Genomic DNA, 11,109 nt, shown 5'->3' with positions numbered 1-11,109 from the left:
TAAACGGCATGGGAACACCAAGAGCAGATCCGCCTTCGCATATGCCTCGGCTCACGCACGCGTGTACGCGCGTTGTACACCGAATTAACGACGACCTAATTGACCGTCGCTAATTCTCTCGTCCTCGACGCTTCTCCCTCCCTTTGCTCCGCTTCGCTCTCAAGTTCGACGATGGACGTCGTTAACGCTCTTGCAAATTTTTCTTTCTTCGATGTTGGAACTTTCGATTCGGGAGGTTAATTACCGTGAAAGCGAACGGGACCGATTATTAAACCGTATACCGAACATAGAAAGTCCGGCACGATGACATAAAAGCACCACGCAACACAACTTACGACACGTCAATTTCACGTTTATATTCTTTGCACAAAATAGCTTAGCGATCCGGTATATTCTGGTTGGCCTTTCATATGGAAACGCTTCCTTTCAAAGTATCCTGTGTTTTGTTCTATGTTGACATTGCATTGTTCACGATATGGCGCAGCAAGAGAGTTAATTATCGATCCATTTGTAAGCGTCGCGGAGTTCGGATTGCGTTTAGCAAGATGCTAGGTGGATAGAAGCATCGAGTAGGTAGATACAAGTGGGCGAACTAAATCTTAAAGAGAATCTTTCTCTTCGACGAATTTATTTTATCGCGTGTCGTGCTGTTATCCAGGATCCTACCGCAACAGCGCTTTGACGGATTTTGGATTTCTCTCTAGGCAGGAAATTAACGACAAATCGAATGCCATAACCGACGAGTGACCGACTTTAAATCCATCGGATAATCGGGAAGCAATTATGGGTTCGCGTGGAATCGATCAGATCAGAATTAAATGCGTTTGCGGTCATGTTGTCGATGCAGCGTGGAATCACAGTTCACCGGACGAGAAAAGGTTTTTCACGATCCTCGAGAATATTTGTTAGTTGACAACTAAACGCGCAGTTAAACTTTGACGAGTCCCATCGCGACAGGATTTTTGTTGCGAGAGGAATATTTGGTCGGATTCGAGAAGATTGCAGTATCGGCTGAGTCAACAGCTTAAAAATATTGGAATTACGAGCGGCAAAAGAAGCGAAGTATCTAAACCAGGAACGCGTGCCAAAATAAATAAGAGAATCGTTCTGTGTTCTTTCGCGACGAGTCGGTTTCGTAAACGGCTGGAAAGCATAGTTATCGGCGTTTTCGTAACAGTAAAACCACGAAACGACAGGGCGTATTACGCGAGAATTCGCGTCATTTGAATTTAATTACGCACCGCAGAAGCCAAAATCGAGCCGAAATATTTGCGATGCGTTCGTGCCGTCAGAATTTAATATTCCTCACGGTCTGATGCGTTACACGAATGGCCGCAAACAAACGACAACGTGGCTAATTTGTCTCTGCCTTTGCGCGTATAATTATCGCCGTTTATCACGCTATTTTGTCCGGTTTGCAGAATTTCCAGCCAAAATCGTTAATGCGGTGTTTCGCTCGTTAATTCGAGTTCCGCTCAAAAAAGGTCGGAGGTGTTTGCGTAAAGATATACGCAGGATCGTTTGGCCCACCGCTTACATTTGGTCAATCTTTTTGCGAGACCGCTCTTTTTCTCTTTCGTTACTCTTGACGTCAATCTGCGTTCCCATAAACGGTGTGCACATGTGCTCGCGTTTCGTCGGTTCCGTTCGCGACATCTCCATGATTCGCTGTTTGAACCGCCAATCGAAATCCCACGATGACCCACTTTTTTCCACGGTCGATACCGATGCTGCGAATCGGCTTACGCTCGATCGCGTTTCAATGCCGTTACGCATTTACTCGTAACGTGTAGAATTTTCCACGGAAACATTCGTTAATAACGATGTTACGAACGGACACGAACATCTACGAAACGGTACTGTGATATATGTCACCTGACTACGCTCACGTTCGCCTTATAATAACAGGATAAACGTATAGGTCAGACAAGTTCCTTGATAGACTGCTCCGAACCGAAAGCAGGTGACACTCTTGCCCGAAAGAAGCCCACGTTGCGGCCGGGTGTACATGCCGCGAACGAAAGGTTTCTTTTCTCCCTTTGCCTTTCTAAACATCGAGCATCGCCGCCAGGCATGAAACCGGCAAACGCGTTAGACAATAATTGCTGTTCATTTGATACCTACGCTTAAACTGCCCACGCTCGAGCGTGTATCCGACAGAATGACGAATCGCGAGCCAAGCCCCTCTTCCATGTATTCGACTCCACCCGCTCCGGAACGTAACGGACAATGCTACAGTTTCGACGATCACTGGAAAGTTGTCAACTTTAACCGTGAACCAGCCGATGGGGAATCGATAGTTCCGGAAACGGAGGTCAAAGTTGGTCGAGAAAATTGGACGAGTGGCCCTCGAGGCAGCGAGCTTTCATTGTTCGGCTCGATGTCAAGGACTTGTCCCGATGTAATTAGGGAAACGCCTCGAGTTTTGTTTGCCGGACCCGTTTCCGCGCGCAGATTTTAAACACAAAAGCGTACCCTCGGGTCTTTTACCGATCGCGACCGAGATATACGCCTTGCTACGAACGAAACGAATACTTGTCTAACGATCTTTGCTCTGTTGCAGGACCGTCCCCGGATTTCAGCAGACACACGTTGGTTAGACCGCGGATATACCACGGAAGGACCAAGCGACAAATCTCGTCCACCAAAGAAAGCGTGAGTATCGATAGACGAACGTCAGAATCGAAACTGTAATTAGCTTAACAGCTAACATACTGCTATTCGATTAACTTAATGTACTCTATAGCTGCGTGCACGCAAGCGACTTAGAATGCTTCACGCTCGGCGCCGACGGCTGCAACGATTTCGATGCAAATGCGGCGTCGCGACGCGAATACGGAATCCGGGCTCGCGACAGGTAGGTCGCGAGTCGAGAGGGCGCGAGAGAAATTTCCCTCGATAACGTCGAAGATGCCTGAAGCGACTACTTCCATCGCGATCTCCTTCTACGCGGATTGCGTTCGTCAGAGGCAGATGTTCCAAAGAAGCGTTTTGTTAGTCTGGCTATTTATAAATCGATGAATCCTTTTAAACGCGGTCTGCGTCTGAAATAAAGCGAACGAGACGGAGTATCGTTGTTTGTTCGGTATTTCTAACGACATCGAGAAATTATTTATGCAATTAACGATCAACGTAGGATCGTGTCTGAATCGAGTCATTAAACTCGTTGACGAAGCAAAACTCGTATAATTTTCTTCCTTTCGATCGCGTTCTTTTTCAGTGCATGTACCCTCGTCATGTCAATGTAATCTTGTCGTAATGTCGTCAAAGCGTCGACGTAATCATCCTCTTTTCGTGTCCGTTGCTCTCGATAGATCTCGAACGCGAAGAAAGAGCGGTACGACGTTGTCGAGTGTAAATGGAGCTCCGATCAGAACGCCAGTCACCAATGTCCCAACGATTCTAACATCGATACGATAGAGAAGCGTAGATCGTGCGAATCGTCTCGTTGTCTGCTCTATCCACGTGCACACGATTCGAAAGCACGTCGAGCAGGATGCACGCGGTTGAAGGTAAACACGGCCAATAGAAGCGAGGAGCAAAGTTTGACCGATGTTCCAGCAGGGAGATAGCTACTTGCCAGCGTGTTCACGGTACGCTGCTATTTACAAGCAGTTCAGCAACGTTAGCATAGTCTGGCAGGATAAATAAATAGTGGGTTTCTCGAATACAGTTACCTATATGCGTTCCCGCTTGATGCATTATGCGCTACAAAACGCTTTCACGCTTTGATTATCGCATCATCCCTGTTTAGGTGTCTATTGGATTACCAACGCTTCTGTCGAGTACTCGAGGTGTAGATAGTAAAGAAATTGGCAAGCCAACGCGTTAGATTTGATCATAGTAAAATGATCCGATGTGCTAAAGAAACTTCGGAAATTATAATTATAGCACGTTACACAGCTTCGTTTTCAGTGCGGCACTCGCGCGTTAAAATGGTACCGCGACCGAGATCCAACTTTACCTTGGAACTTATCGTTGCGAGAACCTATCGCGAAGAAAATAACGCCTGCAGTTGACACGGTTACGGGAAAACTTTTATGGGGAAGCATTGGCCACGTTTACTTGTAACGTCGGCAATTCGAACTCGCTGAAAGTCCATTCGCGACGGTGAACCGATACGATAGAAGTGGAAATTGAAAAGAAGAGAAAAATGTAATCGTTCGGTTGCCTAATGCGATGTAGCAGCGATCTAAGCACCGGTACGCTGTTCTCGGGACACGAACGAAGTAAGGCAATTGACCTCGTTTCTCGTTATCACGAGGAAGAATGAACGCTATCAGTGCGTCTGTCCATGGCGACGAATCTAATTTCCTGCTACATAGGGTCGCTTACCGTATGTCGCAATTCCCAGCTGATCTCTGCGTTCACTTACGCGTAAACAGAAACATCGTTTCTCGGTCAAACTTCCCTCGTCGCTTTTTCGCAAAACCGTTCGTATACATACGTCTACATTACTTGTACACTGGAATTTTCGGTAAGAAACCAAGGAACAGCAAATTTATTCGTTTTCGAAGGGAAACGAAGGTAGACCAAAGTGAATAGAGAGTAAACCGTGGCCAATAAGCCGATCGAAAAGGTTCCTCGATAAACCCTCGCCGTTGCTCGAGCCTGATTTATCCGTGTATCAAGTTCGAACTACTCGACGAGGCTATCCTCGTCGACGGTGTAACGGAGTTGCAGGAAAGCAGCGGGGAAAAATAGAAGAGAGAGGAAAATCAAGGTAAAGAGATTGTTGTGTAGGTTTCCTTTTATCCGGCTTGCAAGTTTCCGGCCACAAAGGGAAACGGTGCAGTTGCTCTGTATCGCGGCGTACACATCCTGCATGGATGGAACGCGTTTCGCCTCGGAACGCTCGTGTGTTCACGATGAGACGCGCGGAGGAAACGACTCGGCGCGCGTTAAATGCGTCCAATTTAGACGAGCTACGATAGAAGCGTTCAGAAGTGCTTTTCGGAACACGATTATACGTCGTTCGTATCCTTTACGAGGTAAACGATGGAAAGAATTGAGAGGAAAAAGGAAATTGGCCATTCTTTTTTTCTTACCGAGCAGTCTTTGACGAGTTAACTTTTTGCCTGATTACTTTTTAAACGGCTGTAACTTTGACGCGAAGATGTTACAGTTCTTTCGAAACGGATAATCTTTTCGTGTTTTCGACATGAAATTCTCTTTTCGTAACCCTTCGAACATAGTTGAATCATCTATTAAACTTGGCCTGATCGGAAGTGCCATAAATTTGCCTATTTTCTATCCACGGTTCTCCCCTCGTGGATCGCGTTAATCGTTTCCAGAAGCGGCGCGGCGAACGGTCTCTCCGCTCGTATCAAAGGCGTCTAGGACACGAAAACGACGCTTGCTTCTAGCATCTCGGGCTAGAACCGAGTCAAGATTAAAAGATGCCTTTCATCCTATGCACCAGACACAAAGAGCCTCTCTGTACGTTGCGTACATTGTGCTTCGCTCGCCGCCAGCTCGTTAACTACACGAATTTCCAAGAAAACTCGTCACTTGGAATAATTAACGGAGCCCTTGCGTGGCTTAACGCCGTAACAATTAGCGCCAACCACCGACCGCGATTCGTTCGATATCGAAGTCCGTCAATCTCTTTCTCCCTCGTTCGTCCAATCTACTCGAATCGTCGACAGATTTCGCCACGTCGGTCCTCGACGCACGGCTGTTTCGATATTCACGCGATATATCGCACTAAAGAAATATTGTCGCGCGCGAGCGTAGCTGCACCACCAGATACGATAAAAAACAACGAATCGTGTTCGGAAGAGTCGCGAGCCTGTACGCGATTAGTTTCGAATCAGTTTATTTACGCGATGGCGTTTCCCGAGTCGTGGATTTCAGATATTCCAACCACGCGAAGAGGATGCGGTCAGGATCGACGATAGATGAATCCACGGATTCTATCATCGTCCACCGACAGTCAGCGATCCAAATCTGGCTGGCTGCCAATTCAGGAAACGTTTCTCGATATTCCAGTTGCCATTACGGCGTGACCCGCGTTCATTCCGTATCGATATTCAGAGAAACAAATGTATCCTGGGGTCAGGGTTTCTCTTTCCCCCGTTTCAGCCAGCGAATCATGGAAGCCCGACAATACCCCGATCGATTGTTCTCTCGTTGTTTCGACAACGCTGAATTACTAGTTCGTCAATTTATCAAAATCTTTTTTATCGATCCAAGGATTTTCCCCGTTTCGTTCGACGGGAGTTTCCAAGGAAATTCGGTTAATGGACGCGATACGAGGAGGAAGAAAGTTTTTTCCTTATGAGAGAAAGGAAGTCCGAAATTGTTAAGAGATAAAAGTCATCCTACTTTCGCGATGACCGCGCCCACCGAGCAATTTTCGCGAAGCTCCCTGGTTACACAGCGCTGTCCTTGGTGGTAGTCTAGTTTTGCGACAAACGAGCCGAGAACACGATAGCTTTCCGAAACTGTTTCTATTTGCTGGAACGCCGCTTCGCGTTTCCCACGGGTATTTTATCAAAATTTCATTATTTTCGTTGCGACTTTCCAAGCGAGTTACCTCAAAACCCCTTTTACACGAGTCGATTTTCGTTCAATTTCGGTACGACACGAAAAACGACACCTACTCTTTTCGTTAGCTTGTAATCTCGAGTAGTGGCAAATGTACGAAGACGTAGGTTCATAACTTTGTGTATATTTACATTTTGGCGAGAAAATCGTAACCATCGACGTACAAAAACTTCTGAATTAGGTTTTCCGACCCTTCAGTCTTGCTATTCCCCCGAAGGCAGTTCGTTCCTTGGATACGTCCGTAGCTACGCGGTTATTTCCTGTTCGGGGAGAAATGGACCGCCGGGGCGTGTATCCCCGAACGAGTATGAATTAAACATAGGGTGGATTCGAGGCAGCGAGGGAGGTCGTACAAACGGGATTCGTAAATTCATTTGGCTAGTCGGCACGCGTTTGTCGAAAAAAATGAAAATAAAATTCTATTTCCCTCGAATGGAGCGCATATAAATTTTTAAACGGTCGACTTTCTGGTTCCGCGATCAACGCTGGAGTGATCGAACGAGTTCGCGTGTAAAAATGCAGTCTGAAAATTCGATTAAATTCGATGCAACTCGAAAGCGTGCCCGATCTCCCTTCGCGAAATAATTAGAAAGCGAGCAACACAAACGAGCCGAGCATAATTACTACCATATCGTCGTACCGTTGCCTGTGAAAGTATTTTCTAGCCGCGTAAACCGATCGAGAATCGAATCGTCGCTCGACACGGAAGATTCCGATTTTTATACGATCGTTATATATTTCTTCTTTTATCTCGATCCTGAAGCTTTTCTAACCGTATGCTAAGCGCAACAGGTGCATAATGTCGAGCTTCGATTATAATACGTTCGAGAACCGATTCGTAGAAATTCCAGATCGACAACGCGCGATACGGATGCAACTTTTTCCGTCGCGTAACGCCAGGAAACTAACTTTTCGTCCTTGCGTTTTCAGGATATCGAACACGCGGACCTGTTAACGGTAGGCTTCGAGTTGGACGGAGTAAAACGAGTCCTGGATCTCAGGTTGAATACCGATCTACTTCCGGTTGGTTATCAACAGCGTTATCAACATCGCGGCACCTATAAACTGCACAACCCATCGAAAAATGTAAGTATATTTCTGTAGCATCTTTCGAGCGAATTAGAAGAGTTCCCTGAATTAATTTGGGGAGAGCCTCTTCGAGTAAGCTTCGCAAACGACTCGATAAGAACACGCGTACTGCACGAAAACATGCTGACGTATCGCGTCTCTGGCGAAGTCAGAGTAAAACGTTAAGAATAATATTTGTCTTCTGATCGCGGTTTATGCGCGAAGACTTGGAACGGCCTTAAAAGTAACGAAACGAGCAGAGAGCGGTTAAAGATTGTACGTTTCAATTAGTAAGGCAGTGTGCAAAGTAGTTGGAAATTGTCCGGATACGTTGGTCAAGTATAAGAACGTCAGAATCGATAACGGTGACTCACTGTCCGAGCGTGCGTTCCCAGGACGAGCAAGCATAAGCGGGCATGAACGTTTCGAGAGTATCGATCACTCTTAAATAACGTTTACCGGTAACGTGTACCGCATACCGAGACCGAGCATCGGTTACGCTTCACCTTTGGTTAACCGTTCCCTGTTTTCGACTAACCTTCGTGACGTAGAATCGTTTTTCAGTGGAAAATCACGTTCGGAGGTGGCGGAAAATCGATCGAGTAGGAAACGAATCGTGCGACACGGAACGAATAACGTTTCTATTTACCTTTTCGACTCTTTTTCGAGACAATAGTCGCTCGATAATCCTCTGGTTTCGAGATTTTAGATGCGAACACACCTACTATGTGACGCGGAATTATCGAGGATCAAAACGTCGCAGTTGGAAAGAAAGCAAAATAAAAATGTTCGGCAAAAGATTATTTTAAAGCAATTTGTATTAATAAAGTAACTTTTCGCGACGTGTACACTATACGGCATTTACGAGCGAACAATTAAATTACGCTCGAATTACGAAGTTTTCTCGACAGAATTTTCCGTTCCTTTCACCTCGTAACAATTCGTATTTTCACGAATCTCCCATTCTCGTCGTGAATCACGCGAGAAGAATAACAAGCTTTCCACGAGGCGCGAAAAGTACGAAGGAAAGAACGAAAGAAAAATGGCTGTCCACGTTTTTTAACGATTCAAACACCAGCCATTGATATAAATTTTTTGCGACTCGCGTTATTTACGGTTAATGGCCACGCATAAAACATCGCCAGGACGTGTTTTCATCGAGCCGAGGGGCGAGTTCGTTGCGCTCCGTTGTCGTCGGTTCCACATTTTACGCAATTGAATAAATGAATTGGCGCGTCCAGTTGCAATATCTTTCTCTTTCTCTGTGCAGTTTATCCGGTCTCTCGGTGTCGAGCGGACGAGCTAATTTTGGTCGTTTAAACCAGGCAAATTCTGCGAATCTAACTATGTAGTTAGAATGCTACTTAGAGGTTTCGTACTCCAAATGAAAGTAATTATTACCATTTGTTCTCCTTTGTCTGCCATCCCGCCTTCGCCGGTTGTTTTGCTAAAGGAAACTTTGCTCGGTCGAGGACCAATTTATATTATTTTTCGTTTTATGTCTGTCTGAAATTCTTTCGAAATATCAAGTCAGAGGCGCATCGCGTAGCGATCCGAATATAAATGTGTACACCGATTAAGCTATCGGAGCATCCGAGGAAAAATACCTTGCCAAACGGCAATTGGGCTATAAAGGATAATTTATGTCTCGAGCGAAAAGTCCGACGCGGAATATACGTAAGCCGAAGAAAGCGTTAAAGGAATTTCTGAAAAAGGTCGCGTCGCGTGATAAATCGGTTTTCTCGCGTTTCGCGATTACGTTTGCATTTCGAAACGGCGTGGATCCTTGTTCGGGAGAAAGGAGTAAAAGGAATATGAAAAAGCGAGTGGTCGGCCTGGCCCAGGAGAATCTGGGCCAACTATATTTGTAGCGGGTCGAATGCACGAGCGAGCCGTGCTACGCGTCTCGAGAATTCAGGATAAGTCGTGGAAAATTCATTCTCGGATTTCGTCGGTAGGCGACAGGAATCGTTTTTAGTCATCGTTTATTACCCGCATCGTTAATATACATACGCGCATATATCGTTACGATGCAACAAGAACCGCGAATTCGTGCGGAGTTTATTTTTGAAACCGTAAAAAAAAGTGCATCGAAATTTTTAGGAGCTTTGCCACTATCAAGGCAGCGTTCGAGACGTTCCTGGCTCTTGGGTAGCACTGTCCACTTGCAAAGGGCTGCGAGGCGTCGTTTTCGACGGAGAGAACCTTCACCACATTCATCCGGAGAAAGAATCCCTGGATTCGGACCATTACGTCTATAAGCACAAGGACCTGGTCGCCAATCACACTTGTGGTAACTATTCAAGTTGTAATCGTGATCATTTCGAATCTCTATAATTTCTGATTTACGAACTTACCAATTGCAAAGTAACTCCCAAAAGGCTAACACGATCGAGAGGATTCTCGGAATTTACGATCCTCGTGTCATCGGAGTTTATCGATGAACTCCTGATTCATAGCCAATATCCATCCGCGAGCTTATCGCGCTTCCTAACGCGATAGGGAAGATCCCGTGGAAGGAATCGGTCGGTTTCCAGAGACGTTACCCTTGTCCCTTGTAACGCACACGACGCTCCTTTCCTGGACTGGAAGACCTGTCTCGCGGACACTGGTCTCTCCTTAACGGTCTTAACGAATGTGGGAGCAAGATTCTGCTGGCTCCCTCGACTCTTTGTCCTTAACTTTACCGAGAATCCGACGATCATCTTGACTTTTTGTTCGGCACAGGTTACGAAGGAACGCCGCACCATGTTCTCCAGCAGGAACATCGCAGGAACGTCAACAGAGTTACCAGGGTACGAATCTATCGATATCTTTTTGCGTCCGTTCGAGAAGATCCATCGAAGATTTATTACGGTTTTTGGAACGCTAGTAGATCCGTTTTCGGTGGAAAACTTGGACGGACATTTGATATTCCTTTTGGTTTAGAGTAGCAATTGGAAAAGAGTTTTTCTTGCAGCACAAGAGAGCGACCGAAGTGATTCGAGGACCCTACAACGCGAATAGACATTCCCGATACGTGGAGCTGGTGATGGTGATCGATAAGAAGGAGTACATCGCTCTCGAAGAGAACTTGGACAAGGTGTATCAACATTGCAAGGACATTGCAAACATCATCAATGCCGTTAGTATATCCTCTTTAATGCTCGGGCCAATCGTGACTCAACTTTGTAAAACGGTGTATTCGGAGTACGAGGATGTTCGAATTTTTCAGCGATAAACGGACATGCACCGAAAATATGTATAATATTTAAAGAGGTAGTTTAAATGCATCCAAATGTAGCGTAACTAAAGAAGCGTGGTTCACCGAGAAGCGCAGTTCGACGATGCTTGGACAATGACGCGCTCAGACTTTTGAACAAAAAACGTTCGTATATCAAAAGATAGCATGAAAGGATTCTATTTAAACGAGAAATTATTAAGGATCCGCGGGTTAACGCGTCGAACATCGCAAAATTTGATCGAGAATCTGATCGCGTTCGACGCGTTAAC

At 45.8% G+C, this 11,109-nt stretch overlaps 1 protein-coding gene across 4 annotated transcripts in view; it reads left to right on the top strand.

Moving 5' to 3' along the window:
• Meltrin (disintegrin and metalloproteinase domain-containing protein meltrin) overlaps positions 1–11,109 on the top strand; it is a 41,192-nt gene that overhangs the window by 20,832 nt on the left and 9,251 nt on the right. Inside the window, exons 1-6 of one of the 4 annotated variants that reach the window (XM_076538983.1) lie at positions 3,913–4,723; positions 7,480–7,635; positions 8,888–9,007; positions 9,721–9,910; positions 10,345–10,412; positions 10,577–10,741. In XM_076538983.1, the coding sequence (XP_076395098.1) occupies positions 8,975–9,007; positions 9,721–9,910; positions 10,345–10,412; positions 10,577–10,741 (456 nt within the window). In that variant the 5' untranslated portion in view covers positions 3,913–4,723; positions 7,480–7,635; positions 8,888–8,974. Of the gene's footprint in view, positions 1–2,563; positions 2,656–3,912; positions 4,724–7,479; positions 7,636–8,887; positions 9,008–9,720; positions 9,911–10,344; positions 10,413–10,576; positions 10,742–10,894; positions 10,985–11,109 lie in introns of those variants that run through there. The other 3 variants (XM_003701351.3, XM_076538982.1, XM_076538984.1) reach the window with 3 other exon arrangements.

Source organism: Megachile rotundata, chromosome 13 (assembly GCF_050947335.1).
Source record: "Megachile rotundata isolate GNS110a chromosome 13, iyMegRotu1, whole genome shotgun sequence".
Lineage (NCBI taxonomy): Eukaryota > Metazoa > Arthropoda > Insecta > Hymenoptera > Megachilidae > Megachile > Megachile rotundata.
This window is presented reverse-complemented; position numbering and strand designations above follow the sequence as displayed.